At 38.5% G+C, this 22,482-nt stretch overlaps 1 protein-coding gene across 1 annotated transcript in view; it reads right to left on the bottom strand.

Annotated features, from left to right (window-relative positions):
• The window catches only part of LOC102855222, a 196,698-nt gene that overhangs the window by 51,851 nt on the left and 122,365 nt on the right, over positions 1-22,482 (bottom strand). Inside the window, exons 11-14 of the mRNA XM_006903124.1 lie at positions 20,837-20,951; positions 18,042-18,077; positions 14,997-15,130; positions 4,338-4,464 (exon numbers count right to left, since the gene is read on the bottom strand). Coding sequence (XP_006903186.1) covers positions 4,338-4,464; positions 14,997-15,130; positions 18,042-18,077; positions 20,837-20,951 — 412 coding nt within the window. The remainder of the gene's footprint in view (positions 1-4,337; positions 4,465-14,996; positions 15,131-18,041; positions 18,078-20,836; positions 20,952-22,482) is intronic.

The raw sequence follows: 22,482 nt of genomic DNA on the forward strand, positions 1-22,482 counted from the left end.
ATTTTTCATTTCTCTTGTACTCGCTGCTTATACTTTACATTTGTTAGACAGTAAGTTTCTGTCACTGCCAAGAGAAATTACATTTTAAACAATGGGATGAAACATAATGGCTTTTTACCTGAAAATGTTATTTAAAATAACTATAATTACACACGGTCTTCAATTGCTCCTTGAGAGTAAACCTTTAGAACCTGAGAGGACCTAAAATCATTATTACATTTAAATGGTTCTTAAAATGAATATGAACCAGGTAAATGTCTTCTTTATCACTATTACAATTTTCACTTTGATTAGCAGAACATCCTGTTGCCACGACACTTTTCTGAAATATTTTGAGCTCCCTCTAGCTCTGAGATGGAAGTGTTCTTTTCTAGATACGGAAATTAAGTCTGTAAGTATTTTGATTTCTAGGTCCCAGAAATCTGAAACAAAAGCAGGATGCAAGCCCTCCTACTGCAGTATGATGCTTATAAACCTGGTGTCCTAAGAATAAATTGGATTATATTAGATTTATTTCAGCTCCTGGTAACCTGAAAAACGTAAGACCAGCTCCAGGCAATTTTGAGGATACAGTAGTGAAGCTGGTTAGAGACTTCTCCTCTCCCACTGTGTTAACTCTTCATCTTTTATCTCTGATTCTATTTCTTCCCCTACCAATACCTGCTTTTTACTATAAAATTTGTAGGAATGAAATAGCAGGGTAGCATGAAATATATCACTGGATATGACATTATGAATAAAATGAGACAAGGGCATAGAACAAAAACCTACAGTTATGAGCATGTGTGCATTATTAGTGCCCTGTCATTAAGAAATAACTGGCCTAACGCTGATGTACTTGAGCAAGGAGCTGAGTTGCATAAATCTTACTAAGTGGGAGTGCTGGTGATGTGGTGGCAGACAGCAGAGGAGGCTGATGTAGTCAGGAGCTGAGCAGAGAAGGAGGGACTCATGCTCACAGGTCTCAGGGCCAAGGAAAAGTACTCACAGTGTCTGGGTTCACAAGCAAAGGTCCTCACATGGCTTAAGTTTGCATCCTTTTCTACACTGCTAATTATTTGCAAAGATGCAAGAATCTCTTGAGTGGTCTTGTTCTCCTGTGTCCGTTTTCTCCTACCATTTACTCATGGGTTGGCTTGTTTCATAGCTTCTTCATTCTATCTCCCACTTCCTCCACCTTACGCCTATCTTTCCTGCTAAGTCGCTCCCCTGGTGTTTTTCCTCTCTGTACATCCTTCTCTCAGGCTCATCAAGCACAGGTTATCTGATCTGGCTGATGAGTTGTCATCAATATGGCATCCTGCTTGGCACAGCTCAGAGTTATGATGAGAACAGGACCAGTGAGGGTAACAAGCTACTATCATCTCCACTCTTGTAGGGATAACTGAACAACTTTCAAAGTTATAAAAGACCTTTGCTGCTGAAGAAGAAAAAGAAATGATGAAAAGACCTTTAATCTGTGTACAGTGTCACATTTTTAAGTACCTGAACTTACTGAAAAATCTATATAGTTTAATGTAGCTTCAGGTATAATATTCTCCACTGAGGGAAAAAAAAAAGAAACAAGCAGTTGTTTCTGACCCAAAGATACTATTAAGTGTTGGTAGTTTTATTTTAAATTTCATGGTATGCTCAGCTGGAGCAGTTGAGCTGGAACTCCAGTGCACGATGTAATCTGAATCACCAGGGAAGACCTGGTATATCCATCAACATAGGAGAAATGGCAGTCTCCATCACCTTCCCCTTGGCTTCAGAGGTCTGAAAAGAGGACTAAAGTATGAAAATAATGGAATAAAAATTAAATGAGTACAAAACTGATAAAAACCAAGGTTATCTAGCAAGTTTTACTAAGGAAGCCAAGGAATAAAAATTCCTTCATCCCTGAAATCTAAATACAGCCATATTCCTTCTGGCTCTCTCCTTTGTTCTTTTCCGGTTTTAGTTTATTTTTTAATTTCATTTTATACTGATTTATTTATGTTATAAAGTAAAAATAATAATCTACTCCAAGTCAATGTTTGCCTGGCTCATTTGGAATTAGGAGTATATTTCTGGTGTCTACTCCAAATCCCTCCGTGATACAGACCACATTATCCCTAAGGGAGTTTGTCCGGCATTTGACCTTAGCACACACACAGTTATTTCCACGTCCCGAGCCAAGACATGCAAAAACTGTATTGCATCATACAGCTTTTCTATCTGGCCTCTTGCTTATTTAATATGCTTGACAACTTAGATCTTAAATGTAGTTTAGAGATAGAAACTATATCCACACAAAGCTATCAACAACAAAAGAGATTTCTTTAGAACTGGTTTCTAATTACATACCACATTTGAGGAATATATAATTTTTCTAACTATGATTTTGTAAGTCTTTTTATAAGCTATCAAAATTTCAAATTGTCTAAGGGTAGAAACCTGTATCTGAAAACAAATTATTGAACATGTATTGAAACTGAAAGTGAAAATCATGCAAATATTTATTAAGTGTGTGTGTATATATATTTGTGTGTGTGTGTGTATATATACATACATACATACATACATACATACATACACACATACATACATACATACATATTAACTAAGCCTGTGGTAGAAGGAAATCCATTATTCAATGGCAAAGGTGCTCTTTCAGTGTTCTGAACAAAGTTTCACCACGCTAGTAGCACTTCCTCCACAAAAGATTTCTTTGCTCTTTTGGCAGTTCTTCGGATAGTTAATAATCTTCATCAACATAAAAATTCAAAGGCATCAATTCTGTTATCCTGACTGATTTTCCAACTTTCAGATGTATAGGAAACAACTGAAAGATTATGGCTTGTATCAGGCATACCTTAGCCATCAAACTTAGTTATATACTGCTCCTATAACAAATACCACAAATGGATGATGACTTTAACAAATAGAAATTTATTTTCTCACAGTTTGGAATACTAGAAGTTCAAATCCAGGGTGCTTGTTATAGGGCTCTCTGTGGTTTCAGGATGAAAGTTCTCTTTTCTGAGGGTCTGCACCTAGTTAGTCTTCATAAGGCCTGGAATCTCTTCCTTGCTATCTCTGCTTTCATGTAATTGGTTATTCTCTTTCGTATTTCAAAAGAGATATCCACATTAATACTGCCTCATTAATGTAAAAAAGACAATTCATTCTCAATTGAGATAGGGGAGCTCTGGTGGCCTAGTGGTAAGAAGCGGCACTGCAAACATGAAGGCACATGGTTTGAATCCACTGGCTGCTCCTCAAGAGAAGGATGGGCAATCTTCCATTTGATTAACTGTCTTTGAAAACCCACTGGAGGTTAAGCTAAGAGTCGGTTCTAACTCAACACACAACAACAGCAGGCACAGAAGTGAGAATTTGCAAAAGATATTTTCAGGAGGTGTAATGGTACCCAGCTGGAGACAATGGTACCCTGTAGGGAACATAATAGTCACATTTATTTTTAGAATGATTGCTAGACACTATTAGTATGAACCATCTTCAATCAAATATTTTTTTTAAAAAACTTGGAAAATTATTCAATACCAGAGAAAATGTTTTGAATCATGACCTGCAGTTTCTAATCTCCAACTTCACTACAACTGTCATTTTGGGCTGGATAATTCTTTTTTTGGTGGATGATTTTATCCTGTGCATTATAAGATTATTAGCAGTATCTCTGACTTCTACCCACTAGAAAGCACTAGCAGCTCTCACCTGTCCCTGCCAAAATGTGGCAATCAACAATGCCTACAGGCATTGCAAAAATGTTCCCTACAGGATACCATTGCCTCCAGCTGGGTACCATTGACTTACATCCTTCCTTTAATACATGCTGATCTCTACTTAAGCAGCATCTACTCTTCCCTTCACCCTATCCTGGAATTTCTCCATTTGGCTAACCCTCATAAACTTGAAACTTCAGCTCAAGTGTCATCTTTTCCATGAAGTCCTCTTATTTCCTTCCAAGAGGCAGAATAATTGACCTTTTTCCTGGGTACCCTGAGTCCTAAGCACTTTACAGAAATGTTTGATGTTGTTTGACTACCTTCCCTATTAAGAGTGCCAGCTCTGGGGATGTAGTGACTTGGTCTCTTGCTACTCTATCTTCCCCACCTAACTCAATGCATCTAACACAGCAAGTGTTTAAAAAGGGATTACAGAATTATCAGATGGTGAGGATATTCTATAATAATCATGATAGCTAAAAAAGAAACAAAACAACAAAGTCACATAAGAAGGTGTTAGAATCATTTTATAGCCTCATGCTTTACCAGAGGTTAGAGCCAGCTTTCATATAGGGAAAAAGAGAATATAAAATAGGTAGAAAATTAAGGGTCATGATGCTAACTCACAGCTTGTAAATACCGGAAAGACAAGATGGGGCCACTTAGTGCTTCGCAGGCACTATGGTCTTCAAAGTGACCTTCTTCAAGCAGGAATTGCTGGCCTTTAAAGTGTTCTTTTTCATAAGCAACCCACCTACAAACAGAGAGGGCATTCAATTTAACCATTAATAAAATGGTAGTCAAGAAAACAAAAAAGAGAATAAGGATAAAGCACCTAGTTGACCATCACCATAGTTTAAAAAGCAATGCATCTGCTTTGTTTTCATTTACAAAGACAGACAGATAGGGTATGCTTCACAGATCGATTGTTTTAATAGTTGGAACCTTTTCCCAGTGAGAGGTTATTTGCTGAATTGCAACAGAGCAAAGCTCGTTAACTATTTGTGGAATAATGTGCTATCACATCTCAAGGTAGACAGGGCAGAGTTTTTGCCAAGTAAGGATAATGAAAAGCTCAAAGAGCCAAGGAGAAAAGTTACACATTCATACTGAGATCTACAGATAACCAATATTATATTATGGATTAAGTCCTGCTAGAACCACAGAAAGGTTATTATATTAGATGTATTTACTCATGGTTTAAATCAAAGGACCTTCTTCCTTCAAGCTCAAAATTTAAAATACATCACATTATGAAAAAGTTTACAAAGAGAAGCTACAAAGATGTATAGGTGACATTAATTCTAGTGCCCAGAATTAATGCATGTAAAAACCAACTCCACTGCCAATTAGTCAATTTCAACTTACTATGTGGATCATAACAAACTGTGGCTGACTCTGAGAAGAATGAGAATCCCAGAACATTTAATCGTGCTAATGTGAAAATTATACTTGGACCAAGAGGCAGTCGTCAGAACAGAGCAAGGTAACACCTCATGGTTCAAAACAGGGAAGGGTGTACGCCAGGGATTTGTCCTATCTCCATACTTTTTCAATATGTATGCAGAGCAGATTATCCAAGAGGCCAGGCTCTATGAGGAGAAGTGTGGTGTCAGAAGTGGTGGAAGATCTATTAACAATCTGCGTTATGCAGATGACACAACCCTCCTTGCCGAAACTGAGGAGGACCTCATGCACTTGCTGCAGAGGGTCAAGGACTGCAGCCTTCAGTATGGACTGAGGCTCAATGTCAAGAAGACAAAGATTCTCACCACTGGACCAATTAGTAGCATCAGGATGGACGGTGAAGAAATTGAGATGGTTCACAGCTTCAGTTTGCTTGGCTCCACAGTCAACACTCTTGGCACCAGCAGCCAGGAAATCAAAAGACACTGCGATGGGAAAGTCTGCGGGTAGGGACCTCTCTAAAGTACTCAAGAGCAATGGTGTCTCTCTGGAGACTAAGGTGCACCTGATATAGGCCATGGTCTTTGCAATCACTTGTTATGCATCAGAGAGTTGGACAATGACTAGGGAAGACAGAAGGAGAATTAATGCCTTTGAGCTGTGGTGCTGGAGAAAAGTAGTGAATGTACCATGGACTGCCAAGAAAACAGATTCATCCTGGAGAGGGTTAAACCAGGCTACTTCTTGGAGGCAAGGATTCTGGGGCTTCATCTGACATACTTTGGACATGTTATAAGGAGAGACAGGTCCTTGGAGAGGGATGTCATACTTGGTAAGGTGGAGGGACAGCGCAGGAGGGGAAGGCCCTCTATGAGGTGGATTGATTCAGTGACTGGGGTAATCGGGATGGGTGTGTCAGAGGCCATGCAATTGGCACAAGACAGAACAGGGTTTAGGGCTGTTGTACATAGGGTCGCTATGAGTTGCAAACAACTCAACGGCACATAACAACAACAACAACAACATGACAGAGTAGAACTGCCCCATAGGTTTCCAAGGCTGTAAATCTTTACGAACTTACACTGCTATATCTTTCTCCTATGGAGTAGATGGTGAGTTCAAACAGTCAAACTTTCACTTAGTGGTCTGCAATTTAACTTACTATACCAACTTGGACTTCCTTCTGGAGAGGTAAGCTGACCCATAGGCAAATTCAAACTGAAGTTGAGGAAACTTGAAACAAATCCACAAGAAGCAAAATATGACCTGGAATCTATCCCACCTAAATTTAAAAATCATCACTCAGAAGACCAGGTGAATCAGGAGATGACATTAAGGTTACAATCCATGAACAGAGTAAAGTCATTACAAACATAGGTGAAAAAGAAAATCAAAATAGGTTATCAGAAGATAATCTGAAAATTGCAATAAAGCACTGTGAAGTGTAATCAATGCAAAGATATGCCAAAGTAAAAGAACTGAATAGAAGATTTCAAAGGGCAGCTCAAGAAGACAAATGGAAAGTGTTATAACAAAATGTACAAAAAATTGGAGTTGGAAAATAAAAAGTGAAGAACTTGCTTGGCATTTCTAACGCTTTAAGATGAAACAATTAAATCAAAGTCTCAAGTTACTGAGAGATGTTACAGGCAAAATTTTGAATGATCCAGGAAGTATCAAAAGAAGAAAGAAAGGATTATACAGACTCACTATAACAAAAAAGAATTGCTCAACATTGAAATATTTCAGCAAGTAGCTTATAATAAATAGTCAATGGTAAGGAAGAAGGAAGTTCAAACAGCACTGAAGGCACTAGCAAAAAAATAAGGCCAAGTAATTGACAGAATGCCAAGTGACATGTTAAAACTAACAGATGCATCTTGCTTGCTGTCTATGCCAGGAAATTTGGACAGCTACCTGGGCTAAACAACTAGAAGAGATCCATATTTGTTCCCAATCCCAAGAAAGGTGATCTAACAGAATAGATAGGTGGATATTACAAAATAGGATCATTAATATCACATGCAGCAAAATATTGAAGACCAACAAAAATGGCTAGAACAGTACATTAACAGAGAACTGTCAGAAGTTCAAGCTGAGTTTAAAAGAGGCCATGGCACCATGGATATCACTGCTGCTATCAGATGCATTTTGGCTGAAAGACGAGACTACCAGATTATCTGTCTGTATTTTACCGAATATGCTTAGGCATTTGAAGGCAGATTATAACAAACTATTGTTAACATTGAGAAGAATGGAAAGCCAAGATGGCGGTAGAGGCGGAGACAGCAGGGTGAGCTGCGGGAGCAGCCGACCACTTGGAGGAGGGCCACCATGGCCTTCTACAGACCTCTATTGACAATTGAACAGTTAAACAGCTGATGACTGGTCTTCGGTGCGGATTGAGGCCCAACAGCAGATCAAGGATTCCCAGGAAGGAATGGGTTTGCTCCCTTTCCTACAGGTAACCTTAACACTGAGTTTTACTTCAGACCTGACTCTGAACCCAGTTCCAGAGACAAAAAGGAAATACAACTGCCAGCTAAGGAAGTAAAGAAGGATGGAGCCTCAGGGTTCAGTCAGTCATCCCCACTGGACCAACCTGTAAAACACTTTGCAGTCAAGAGGGGAGTAAATGTCAGGAAAATATCTTCTAACACAACAAGAAGGCAAGCAGCTTTAACTCCAAACCACCAGCAAGGTGATAAAGTGTGCCTCCTTTCCCCCTTCACATCAATGCCCCTGTTCAGCATGAATAAGCCAGAGTCTGTGCCCAATTCCTAAATGGGAAACCCACAAGTGAATAAGACAGTTTGTTTAATCACCATTGGACTATGCTTACCATTGCCCTGAATCATATGGTCCCCCTGGATCCTTTTCATTTCCTTCACCTGCTCCACCCACCAACCAAATTGTGGAGCTCTGCAACTACATCCCTGCAATTTTAATCTGTGCCTATCCTCACCCTCTGCTCCCAACCCTCACCTCCTATCCCCAATATGTTTTTCCCAATAAAATGTAAAGAAAAAAAAAGAATGGGAAGCCCACAACCTTTAACTATGCTCATATGAAACCCACACTTAGAACAATAAGCTGTCTTCTGAACAAAGCAGGGAAACACTGCACGGTTTAAAATCAAGAAAAGTGTGTACCAGGATTGTATCCTTTTTTTTCATACCTATTCAATCTGTATGCTGAGAAAATCATTCAAGAAGGTGGATTCTATGAAAAGGAATGTGGCATCAGGATTGTAGGAAAACTAATCAATAACCTGCATTACATAGATGACACAACCTTGCTTTCTGAGGCAGGTACTTGAACTACTTGCTGGAGAAGATCAAGACTACAGCCTTCAATATGGATTGTGTCTCAATGTCAAGATGGTTAAAAATACTCACTACTGGGCCAATATGCAATTATCATGATAGAAGAAGAAAACGGACATTTTCAACTATTTCACCTTTACTTGTATCCACAATTGATGACAGGAAACATATTCTATGGGAAAATCTGCTGACAAGGACGTCTCTAAAGGACTGAGGAACAATGAGGTTAGTTTAAAGACTAAGCTGCACCTGACTCTGGTCATGATCTTTTCAATCCCTTGCTATGTATGCGAGAGTTAGACAATGGTTAAATAAAAGAAGAAGAATTGATGCCTTTATGTTGTGATACTGGAGTACTGAATATCCCATGGACTGCCCAAAGAACAAAGAGATGTGTTTTTAAGAAAGTGCAGCCAGCATGCTCCTTAGAGGTAAGGATGGTGAAACTTAGTCTCATATATTATATGCACGTTGCTAGGAGTGACATGGAGAGGATACCATGCTTGTAAAGGTAAAGGGTCAGAGAAAGACAGGAAGATTCTCAACAAGATGAAGTGACACAGTGACTGCAGCAATGGGTTCAAGTATGTCAGAGATAAGGAAGACATAGGATACTACAGGGTTCAAATCTGTTGTTCATAGGGTCACTCTGAGCCATATTTGATTCAATGGCAACTAAGAGAAACAACCACCATCATTAGGAGTTGGACAGGCAAATAAAGGCAGACATAAATATTTTCTGGGGTGAAATGCTGGTCTTGGCATTTTGTCAGTGGTGTTAATGAAGACAGGAAGCACAGAAAAAATTATTTCTAAAAACTGTTATTTTCTTTTTTACTTCTCACTGATAAATATTCTTAGTGACTGAACTTTTTTTATGGAGCAGCCCCCAGTTATCTAGCAAAGTGGACATCAGTGGTTAGCAGTACACATATTAACCTGCTTGCATCTGCTTGTCTACCTTCCTTTCCTCTGTGTATCTGAGATGGGAACTCCTCCAACTGGGCCAATTCCAGGGGTGATGTTTATGAGCTTTTGTGTTGTGGGTTTCTCAATGTTGAAGCTCAACAAAATGATATGTGGTGACTGATTACTGTTGTTTTTCTCTTGTCCAGTCATACTATAGTTAAGGTATAAAATACATTGCAAAGACGGTTTTCACAGGGCAGTTACTCAGTAACTATAAATTCTCCACGTGTAGGTGTGTGCATGATGGGAGGAAGAAGGGATCTACCCGAGTTGAAATAAACAAGCTTTATGCAAGTTAGTATATTTGAAATAAGGGACTAACATTTTAGTCTTAAACTTTTACTTCTTGTTGTTGTTTTTGCCTTCAAGTCGAGCATGACTCATAGCGACCGTATGAACAAAAGGTCTAAAGTCCCTCTTCAACTATCGACATTTATCAGAGTTCATAGAATTTTTGGAGACATGTTATTTAGGAAGTAGATGCCACTACTGCTACTGAACTTCCAAATTTTAAGTTTATTTTAAACAAATGTCGCCATGAAAACATGATTTTCATACACCGACATTCCACAATCAACACCACTGATACCAGGAGTCAAGAAATCAAAAGATGTATTGCACTGGGAAAACTTGCTTTCAAAGTGTTAAGGAGCAATGATGTTAGTTCAAAAAAGTACACCTAACTTAAACCAAGGGTTTTAAATCACTTGTTATACATCTGAAAGTTGGGCAATGAATTAGGATGACAGAAGTAGAATGCAATGTCTTTGAGTTGTGGTGTTGGAAAAAGAGTACTGAATACCGCATAGATGGCCAAAAGAACAGATGAATACATCTTGGAGAAGGTGCAGTCAGGAGACACACTGGAGGCAAGGATAGTGAAGTTTCATCTCACATACTTTGAGCATACTGTTAGGAGGGGCCAGTCCTTGGAAAAGGACATTATGTTTGGAAAGGTCAGTGAAAGAGAAGACCCTCACGACATGGATTGGCATGGAGTGACTGTAGAAAGGGGCTCAAGTGTATCAAAGATGACAAGGATGACACAGTACAGTCTTGTCATGAGACCAACCTGACTGGAAGGCACCTAACAACAACAACATGAGGATTAAAACATACAAGTCTTCAGTCCTAAAGGATAAATTTTTCCAACTGATGGTGAGTTCTAATGTATCGGGGAGCACTCTGCCCACTCAGGTTTCCAAAGGCTGATTTGTCAGAAATAGAGTATCAGGGTTTTCTTCCAAGGAATCTCTTGTGGGCTTCAACTCAAGCTTTTAGGTTAGCCACCAAGTGTGGTAACTCATTTACACCACCGAGTGACTCTAAAAAGGACAATCATTATTGTTGTTGTTGTTAAAAGTGCAGTCAACTACAACTCATAGTAACCCTACGAACAATGGACCTGAATCTTGCCCTATCTTGTGTCATCCTGACCAACTCTAACATACTTGAGCTAGTGATCCTATTATATAGTAAGAGTAGTAAAATCTTCTACCACGTGTTTCATCATCCCTAACAAAAGTAAAAAAAAAAAAAAATGTATAAAAATTTTATTAAGTCAGTACATTTTTAAGTGGAGTAATTGGGATATTATATTCTTCCCTTATATTTTTCATGTGAAAATGGTTAAGTGTGCATATTCTTCCACTTCATGCCTTAAATATTTTTATCACATTCTTAAAAGTAATGGTCAAGAGGTGTGGATTTTAGCAGGAATTTTCTTGAAGAAAAAGCTAGCTTTAAATTGACCCAGTTAATGAGAAAAACATTCAGATTTCAGAAGAGGAAAGGCAAAAATGTTTTACAGTAGGATTAAAAAGAATGTGTGTGCTCAACTAGAGATGATGGCAAATAAATACAAGAAAAGCATATTTATCTAAACCAGATATGTTCTTCAAATCTCCAAATAAAATTTTAAATTCAAAGATAAGGATTAAAAAATTATCCATATGCCAGACCAGTTATTGCTATGACCTTCATATCCAGGAAACTGCAGTCTCTTTAACATTTCCATTTTAGTGGTATAGTTATCATTTGTTTTACTGCCAGAAATTTAAACTCTCTAAATATACCTTCCCCACCCCCACCCCACCCCCCGCTCACCTATTATCTTGTTAGTTGATATTTCACATTTACAACACTAAAAAGATCTATAAAAATAATCTTAATAGAAAGAGTACGAGGATCCGGGGTGGAGGGGGGAGAAGCAGAGGGATGAGGATGGGGGGGTCGCTTAATCATAGGGTCATACAATTTGGTGGGTGGAGGAAGGGATGGGTGAAGGAAAGGGGAAAGATCCAGTGTGAAAAACAATATATACAAACTTTGCTAAGTGAACCAGTATAAAAAAAAATAATCATCTTAAAATCATTTGTTTTAAATGAGAACTTGACTCACTACTGATCCTAAACCCCTAATCCTTCCTGTCCTACCTCTCTCTAGTCTTGGTTATGAATGGAGTTAAGAAGAGAAAAATGGAAAAATCTCCATTAACTGGGTCCTCATGCCATTAAAATCCACGTGTGCTCCAAGGTTTAAAGCTAGTAGCAGAGTCTTAGCTTCAGGCTGAGAGAAGGTGGCAGCAAGGTGCAGATAGGATGAGTGGCCATCATTTTTCTACAGACTCAAGTATCTGATTTGTATGTGCGAGGGCTTTAGGTCCAGCAGGTAGCACTAGGTGGATGACACAGATCTCCTACTGGATGCAAACCCTGGCCAATCAGCTTTGCCTATGATTCGAAACAGCACAAAAAAATTCACTCATCCAAGGAACAGAAGCAACAACACTGAGATAAGGCAGCCTGCCCGACAGTGGTTGCAGGGGAGGGATTCACTTTGAAATAACACCTAGAGTCTGAAGAGCATTAAGTCACTAAAGTTAAGCATAACACAGGGTTGGGTTTTGGGTTTGTTTGCTTGTTTTTTTCCCCATAATGACCTATCTTGAGAACCTAACTGTGGAAGGAGTGGGTGTACACACCAGTAAGTAAGCTTTAACAAGTCATTTAACTTGTAAGAATGTTTCGGCCAATCTTTTGCTAGATAAGCATGAATAATTTATAGAATGTTAAAACAACTGTCAGGAGACAAGGATGCTTATATTAAACCAACAGTCTATATAAACCAACATAACATCAGAGAGAAAACAAAATGTACCTGGAAGTATTCCAACACTGGATTCACAATGATAAATAAAGCTATAAAAAATGCTACTTCTCTCTAATTTCACCTTCCAGGATAAGGATATGAAAGCACATACCAGCCTGGTTTCCAGATTTTTCTGAGCTTCTGCCTCATTAACTACTGACAGAGGTCTTAAAGGTTTGTCTTAATGGAAATTATACTTGGATTTACACATATAGAATCAAGAGCAATTCAGAGTAACAGTCCAAACAATGGTCCTCAGTTTTGGAAATATAGAGTGTAGACTACTTCTTTAATTCATGAGGTCTTGATGCTATGGTCCTTTGCACAAGCAAGCTGAAACTGAAGGTTTATTCTTGTTAGTTGTTAAATGCTGTTGAGTCACAGCCAACACTTAGCTAACTCTCCAGGGGGTGGAGGCTGTAAACTGCATGAGAGGCTACTGCCCATCTTTCTCCTCCAGAGCAGCTAGCTGGTGGATTTGAACCACTTGCCCTGGGGTTGATATTAGAATTCTTTAACCACTAAGGCATAAAGACCTCTCTATTCATGTTCATAGTCTATGAACATATTCTTTTTTTTCAATTTCCATTCATTCATTGTTGCACTTTTCTCCCTGCCCATCCCTCCCTCCCCCCCAGTCAACACTTCTCTTTGAAAAGAAAAAGAAATATTCTTTCATTGCTATACAATCCCTCCCCCCAGGTCCACCCAACTATGCAACCTTCGTTCTGGACTCCTGTCATGACAATAATACCTAATCACATATCCGTTTTAAACAGTTTTCTCCCTCATCTGTTTCAATGCAGTATACATTATTTATTCCATCTTTCTCAGTCTTCCCCCAACCCTGAAAGATAAACAATCCAATTGAAAAATGGGCACAGGATATGAACAGACACTTCACCAAAGAAGACACTCAGATGGCCAACAAACACATGAAGAAATGTTCAAAATCCCTAGCTCCAAGAGAGATGCAAATCAAAACAACTATGAGACTGCCCATTACCAGCTGCAGGGCCTTTAGCTCCCAGCCGCTGTCCCACCCCCCCTCCCCCGATGTAGAATGGGGATGTGATACAGGTGTAGGTGGTGGCCAGTCTGCAGGATCAGTTCCTCCCCTCTTTACTCCCACACTTTTGGGGGGAGATGGCAGCAGTGACCCACCAAGTATGGTACAGACCCCTACTTATGTGGGCTTGAGGACCTGGGCTTTAGGAAAGATGATCCTGCAGAGAAGATGGGGACACCACAGAGACCTCTACAGGGCCAGCTGCCATCACCCAGGCGTCCATCCCTCCCTTACTTGTCTTCTTCTTCTGCAGTCACCCTCCCCCACCCTCTCCCTGAAGAGGTCACGAGCTTCCCAGCAATGAACTGACAGGGTTATAGGAAGGGGGTATTGACCTAATTTTACCACAGCTGCCAAGGTTATCTGACACAGTAGCCGTAACAATGGTATCAACTCACCCCAGTAAGAGTAGCACAATTTAAAAGAACAGCAAACAACAAATTCTGGTGAGGTTGTGGAGAACTGGAACCCTTATTCACTGTTGGTGAGAATGCAAAATGGTGCAACCACTATACAAGGCAGTATGGCACTTACTCAAAAAATTGCAAATAGAAATACCTTTTGACCCAGCAATTCCATACTTGGAATATAACCCAAAGAAACCATAACCGCCACCCAAGCAGATATATGCACCACCATGTTTATTGCAGCTTTGTTCACAATAGCAAAGAGTTAGAAACAACCTAAATGCCCATCAACAAATGAATGGATAGAGAAGCTGTGGTATATTCACACAATGGAATACTACACTGCATTGAAAAACAAGGAACACATGAAGTATTATTCAAAATGGATGACCCTACAGGACATTATGCTGAGTGAAATATCTCAGTCACAAAAGGACAAATATTGCATTTTTTGCCCTCTTTAGCATGCTTAGAAATTCCGAGTGTGGAGGTTTTGGAAATGATTTTCTACATTTAACATATCTCTGACATGAACAAGAGTTTTCAGAAAGTCATGACTGAAAATATTTTCACCTCCTCTTATATGTACTAAGGAGCTCTGGTGGCATAATAAGTAAGTAGGTTTCTAACAACAACAAAAAAAATGGTGCTTCAAAACCACAAAACTACAAACTGCTCCAACAGGGAAGGATGAGGTGGTCTTCCATTAATGGTTACATCCTAGGAAACCCAATGGGGAGTTCTACTCTGTCCCACACAGTCACTATGAGTCAGAACTGACTCAAAAGCAGTGGGACTGCTTGTTGGTTTTTGTTGATTTTTTTTCAAAAGGGGGTACATGTTACCTAAGGTTGCATATGTTTAAGCTACATTGTTTTGCTCTACTTAGTGCATTTTTAAGTACAAGTATATTATTTTTTTAAAAAATAGGTTATTAAATATTCAAAATGATACTCACACACCACCAATGACACGAATTGATCCAATTCCATGAAAACCTTCATCATTTTTTAAAAAATTAGGGACAGAATCTATATGTTCACTAAAATCTTTGGCCTGTCCAAAAAAGTGGGGTTTTTCATAAATAATAACCTGAAAAATAGGAAAGATCATTACTTCATGAACTCGTATTTTATAAGAGATGCATACTGATTTCCTGAAGACCAACTCATGAAGACCGCATCATGAATAGGGTTAATTGTTTTGCCCCATTAATGCACAGTTGAAATTCAGCCCAATATTCTCATACAATATACTAAGAAGAATCTTTGAATCTTTATTTTCTGCTTGCCAAATCCCAGGACTACCTCATAGGGTCTTAGAACTTGCTTTTGAATTACCTTTATAAGTTCATCCACATATTTGGAACTTAATATAGAGTTGTCTTTAATTCACTGCATCTCTTCTCTTAAGAAAATGTCTCTTGAGTTTCTAAGCTCTAACAATGTGTCACCTACCTCCTGAGTTAAGAAAACACACATAGTTTCTTGTTATCCTGTTTCTGTGGAAGTTACTATTCCTTGAGAAAAAAGAGACACTCAAATTCTTGACTAGGAAACTTATTGAAAACAAGTAGCTCAATAAACTGTCAATTTCGTGTACCTCAATTTGGATTAGTAAAGGTATTTCACTTCTATTTTGCTGCTCTATACTTTCCAAATATAAGCTGCCTTTATGGTGGTGGTGGTGGTGGTGGTGGTGTTAGGTGCTACTGAATCAAGTATGACTCACTGTGAACCAATGAACAGATCTGAATCCTTTCTCTCCTGTGCCGTCCTCATCATCTCTGACCCACTTGAGGCCACTGTTGCACTCACTGCCTGTTGCGAGGAAGTGATAACCACCATAATAGTGCTAACCTATCCACATTCTTTCACCTTGTCCTAACTGCGGTTAGTGACCTAATCTGTGCACAACTGACAACCCATAACCTAGACAAAAACACTCCATGCTTAAACATACTGGCACAATAAACTTTAAGGTCTTTATTCAAGAAAAATCACTAAAAGATTATCCAGACCAAAATAAATATATTGCACTCCTCTTGCTGATTTCAGTATATTAGGTTTTCACTACGTGTTGTATTCTAATTAACAGGTTCTATCTGAGCCTTGTGCCCAATACATATTCTGGAGATAGTAAAATTAAGTAGAGAGACAAATATTCTCTAAGCCAGAAGTCTAACAACTTCAAAATTGTGATTAGCTATGGCAACTATTCCATACATAATGCATCTATAACCAACCAAACTGCAAATGTCTAAGGCTGTCTCAGTCTGTTGTACATTGTACAGTCAGTAAGAATGCAAAGAGCAGGAGAGACCTCTTGCTTAGACAGCAAACAAGGAGACTGAATCAGGAGTGACTAATACAAGAGTTGTCCAGGGAGTGTTACAGCTGATTCTTTATCTATTAAATCAGTAGTCCTCAACGTTGGCTGCATGTTGGGAAACTAAAAAAAGTTCTGACTTAACTTAGGGCAACTCCAGATCACAGTATTATTTCTGGGAGCTGAATTCAGGCCTGAATAGTTTTTAACATTTAGTTACATATGAGGGAATTCTGGTAGCCTAGTGGTAAGAAACTGTACTGCAATCCCAAAGACATTCAGTTCGAATCCATCGGATGCTTTAAAGATGGATGTCCAATCTCCCGTGACATTAACTACCTCTGAAAACCCGCTGGATGGTCAACTATAGGTCAATTCCAACTCAAAAGTACACAACAACAACAGTTACACATGATTCCAACATATAACCAAGGTATAGTACTTTACATATGCAAGTTTTTAAGTCTCAACTTGTGATCAGCATTCAAATCCATAAATTTAAAAAAAAAATTGCAGAAATAAGAGGGTTGGGGGAGCTATATCTTCTAATCCATTCACACACATTTACCAATTCTATTTTTTCCTTTCTTTCCTAAAATGTGCATGACTGCCTTTACTCTACTTTTTATTAGGTGTACTCTTCCCTATGTTGTTGTTAAGTGTCGTAAAGTCATAGGCGACTCATAGGGAACCTATGAACAAAAGACCTGAACACTTGTATAACTTTCATTGTTTCTCCAAGTTCATAAGGTTTCCGGAGGCAAGCTATTTCAGAAGTGGATTCCACTCCTGCTTCCAAGCTTATTTTCATCGGAGAGCTCCACCAAACACTGTCCACCATGGGTGACCATTATCACATATGACACAGTAGGGTCACAGTATTCAGAATCACAGTAACTAGAGTTACCTCTGTACAGCAAATCGACAGATCAATTGCTATACCACTTAGAAGAATGTCTGACCAAGATACTCATATTTACAGTCTATCAGATAACAGCTACCAGTATCTCTTTTTGCTCAGCCTTGCTTGATCTTCTTCCTGGATATCAATTAAGTGATTCATGGATATCACCACACTGAGAAGTGTCTCTATGGCTCTTTATCACCTCGGGTCCAACAAGATAAAAGCCAAATCTATTATCATTCCTCTTTCTGTTGTCATTATGTGCTATGGAGTTGACTATGACTCATTGGGATCCAATGAAAACAACATGGCGCCCCATCCCCTATCCTGTGCCATTCTCACCACCCTGACATGCTTGAGCTCCTTTGTGGTTTTTACTGTTAGGTGCTATCAAGTCACCCATAATTCATAGCAACTCGATGAACAAAAGATCTGAACCTTGCCCTATCTATCCTGCACCATCATGCTCTCTGTCATACTCACACCTACTGTGGCAGTTACTGTGTCAATCCATCTCACTGAGGGTCTTCCTCTCTTTCTCGAACCCAGGTTTGCCTGGCTTGTCCATACAGACATCCAACTTTCCATACGGAGAATCTGCCCTTATAAACCACTTTGTGCAATTACTTCTCACTACCCCACTGTCCATGAGTAGGTGTCATTTCCACACAGTTAGGGGTGTATGTGTACATTTCTTTTAATGGTTAAATATCTAAAAATTATTAGTAAAAAATTTTAGTCTACCACAAAGTCTGTTTAAGATTTACTTACCTTTAGGTTCATAGGCATTTCCACTTTCAGTCCACCCTTGAGAAACCAAGAAATGTTAATATTAGATATTTAAATATTAAAATGCTTTAAGATACAAAACTATTAAAATATTTGAAAGTAACTAAGTTCAATGTATAAGCCATAAAAATAACATTAGTGACAATTACATACCAAATTTAAGTTTCAAGTACAGTACTATAGAATCAAACATGAACATGAATGTAAGATAGTAATAAATCACAGACGATTATTTTTTCCAGCTTACAACTAATATAAGAAAGGAAATTAAGGTTTAGTGCTAGAGTATAAATAATCAATAAAATACTTAATCTCATTTTAAGTGTCCTAAAAAAAAAAAAGAGTAGATTTTCTAGCAGATTTAGAAACCTCATTTTTGACAGGGCAGAGTTCTAAATCAATTAGCAAATGTTATTCTACACTGCAGAAAAATAAATACAAAGTTAATCACCCTTCCAACCTTTACCAATATTTTTTTTAATCATAATGGATGTCTCTGAAATTTTGAAATTGTAGAGCCTAAGAATAGGAGCCTATTCTCACAGAAACTTTAATTCTATCATTTCTTTCTTTAAATACTATTTTCCACTGTGGTATTTCTTAAATTTTTCTAATTTTTCTTTATTTATACTTTGTTCAAGGGTGTAGTTTATCATATGTGAGGTTCTTAACTTGAGCAGGCCACGATTCTCAGTGACTTGACACACCACACGCTGCGCAGGCATCCTCTACTCCGTAATCTCATGTGAGCAGTCAGACAGTAAGTAGAAAGGGGAGTTTCTCTGAAGGTGTGGCTTACATCCAACATATGATGTTCTAGCAAAGTTCACTGTCTCTCAATATTGACCTCAATTTATCATCCTCTGGTGCTTGTTCTTGGGGTATGAGTCAGTAATGTGCCACCTGATCTGCATATTTTGGGATTTGCTAGTTTATGCAACTCCATAAATAGTAGCCTTCTGCCTGAACTGCCAGTTTTGGATTTCTCAGTGCCTGCAGCCATTTGAGTCAGATGAAGCCTCCAGTATGACATCTGACCCATGGATTTGGAACTTGCCAGCCTTTAGCTTTGTTAGTCATTTCCTTAAAGTAAGTCTCTCCCTATATCATACTGGGAATTCTGATGTGCAGAGTCCACATGGAGTTGCACTGCTAAGCCACAGGTTGCATTTCTCTGGTGGCTCTGTGAGAAAAAGATAGGCAATTTGATTAAGAGCCTTAGAAAACCATTGGGGGGTCCGCTTTTAGTGAGTCTTGACTTGATGGTAATGTTGTTGTTTTTATGTGCTGTTGAGTCAGAACTAACTCACAGCTGATCCTCTAGCACATTTCTAAATGTCATGGAAGGAGACTGCCTATCTTTCTCCTGCAAAGCAGCTGGTGGCTCTAAACTGCATGTCTTTGGGTTCATAGCCAAAGTCTTAACCACTAAGCCACCAGAGCTCCCTGATTGCAGCGCAAGAGTGAGAGTAAATGTGTAATTTGCTGGCTGCTAACCAAAAGGCAGGCAGTTAGAGTCATTCATCTGCTCTACATGTATAGTCCTTCCCCGTCCAATTAAAATGTGTAGCCTTGGAAATCTAATGGAAGGCCATGATGGGCTAGACCTAATTTATTATCTGTGGGTTTGGGAGTGAATGAACATTACACATTTATATTCACTAGTTTTGCTCTTTTAGAGAACTTATCCTATTATAAGAGAGAAGGATTACATTTTGAAAACAGAATTTGTATCCTATAATTCATGGAGTCATAGAATGAGAAGTAACTCTACCTAGAATGAAATAGCCCTAGTGTCTCATTCATATTTGATTGAGATGATTCAGAAGATGAGACTTTAGACTTGAAGTTTCAGAGACTTGGGATATGATAGGGTAAAATGAGTTTTGCATGTGGCAGGAACATGAATTTTCACATCAAAGGATGAAATGTTATGGATCATGTTCCCCCAAAATATGCTATAAATCCTAACCTCTATGCCTGGAGTTATAATCTTATTAAAGAATAAATCCCGTTATGGTAATGAGACGGGATTAGTATAGGACGCATCGTAAGTAAATATCTTCTGAGATATGAAAGAGACTAAACAAACATTTGGAAAGCAGAGATTGGAGAAAAGAGTCTCCACGTGACATGAAGGCTAGTTCAAAAGAAATAAAGACCTTCCTCCAAAGCTGACAGAGAGAAAATCATCTTTAGCCTCCAAATCTTTGATCAAATAAATTTTTGTTTGTTAAAGCTGTTCCTTTGTGGCATTCCTGTTATATACCTCCAGATAAGATATCACACTAAATAATAGTTAGCATTTCAAAGTTTTTTTTTAAAAAAAGCAACACAACAAGGGAAAAATACTAAAAGTACCGATTATCATGAAGAAAATGAAAACTGATAGAACTGTCTACTATTGATGCTGAGTTGATAATTCATCAGCGCAATGGAAGTCTATCATTTACTATAACCAGTTTTACAACACACATGAGGAAATACAGAATTCAGGATCTAAAATTTCTAAAGAACCATAATTGGAAGGGAAGTCTGTAAGTACTATGATGGAAGAATACAGAAAATGAAACAGATTCTTCTCTACATGGTTAAACATAGAAATACTTACAGGTAGTCTCCACAGTGTAAATAAATGGGGAAAAAAATGCATAAATAGCTTGCCAATCTAGTCATGTGTGTGTGTGTGTGTGTGTGTGTGTGTGTGTATAATTTGGGGTTTATGGGTACTTGAAACACTCTTGTATTTGGAATCTTTCATTCCTAAATTTGCTTACCATTTGAAGTGGATGCAATGATTTCATTTCAGTTGAAGAAATCTCAAAGAGTCCATGGTCTTCTTCCAAAATTGTAGCTTGCCCCTTAAAATTAACATCTGGGTAGGCAAGCCAACTAAGTAAGTAAGAAATAGTTAGTTAAAGTATAACAGCAATTTTTAAATCTAATCATCTAAGAGCTGAAATTAAAGAAAAATGAGTTGTATTGTCAACCTAAATACACGCAGTTCAAATCCACCAGCTGCTCTGCAGGGGGAGGGAAAAAGGGGCAATCTCCTCCTGTGCCATTTACTGCCTCTGAAGAGCCACGGGGGGTTAGCTATGCATCGATTCTGTCTTAACAAAAATACTAACCACCACTGACCACTACCCCAAAACACCATACACAGAATTATACTAGTAAAATACAATTCAAAATGACTTAGCCAAGAGTGGGCATGCTATTAAGTACTTACAACAAAAAATATCTATCTTGTAAGTGAAGTATATTTTCTAAGGTCTAGGCATTACTGTTCTGTTCTTAGAATTTCCTAATGTTCAAAAACTCTACTACTTTCCACTCTTTTCTGTAACATGACAATCAGAGGTAGGGGCTCCACTGTTGCTGTGTGTGTGTAGCATTGGAACTGAGGCAGTAAACGGCAAGCAGGGGATTGCCAATTTTTCTCCCATTAGGTAGCTGGTGGATCTGAACTGTATACCTTTGGGATTGCAGTACAGCTTCTTATCACCAAGCTACTAGTGCTCCCTTTAGGCATTTTAAATCTTTGACCCATATTTTTAGGATTAAAGTAAATTCCACTGGTTGCTATAGAAAAGAGTATTTGAAATAACAATCTCCAAATACTGTTCCAGCTTTCAGCGGAACTTGATTATTAAAAACATTTCTCATTAACAGGGTCAAATACTCCTACTCCCCGTGGATTTCTAATCCATGATTGGGAAGATAAAGATATCTGACAGTGACCAAAAAGTCCAACATCAACCATCAGAGCAGAAGAAAACAGTGAAAGAGAGAAGACTCTAATGACTCAATCATTCACATTTTTGTGACCTTTTGGGGTTTAAGTCACTTGGGAACTAAACCAAGACTGTGCTGAATTAGATACACAGTCTTAAAGATTCATTTGGAATCAAGAGGCCCAGGATCAAATCACTTTCTTACTAACTGGTAGACTGTGGCAAATCATTGAATTTATCTTATTTATATCATAAGAGTAACACTACCTGCTTTGCAGGAACAGAGGGATAATAAACACAAAACTGGTAGCACTTAGCAGCTCTAGAAATAGTACAAGGTTCAGAATTCTAGGCCACGGGTATGCTTTTTTTTTCTCTTGGTCCCAAAATGTGAAAGATAAACAGTGGTTAGATGCACCTACATCTTAGAATTTTATACCTGTTCCCATGAGTCATACAACAAAACCCTAATTTGACTCAAAGAACAAGAGAAGCCTTTTTAATCCCTGAAACACATCTTTCCCAGCTCTTCAGGCTTCTAAATAAAATTAACAAATCTCTGGAGAACATTATGCTGAGTGAAATATCCCAGTCACAAAAGGACAAATATTACATGATGCCACTGTTGTAGAATGGGACTGTCCTTGGGGTTGGGGAGACACTGAGTAAGATGGGTTCAATAATGT

This window comes from Elephantulus edwardii, unplaced genomic scaffold (genome assembly GCF_000299155.1).
Source record: "Elephantulus edwardii isolate Elephantulus edwardi_28Jun2011 unplaced genomic scaffold, EleEdw1.0 scaffold00513, whole genome shotgun sequence".
Classification (NCBI taxonomy): Eukaryota; Metazoa; Chordata; class Mammalia; order Macroscelidea; family Macroscelididae; genus Elephantulus; species Elephantulus edwardii.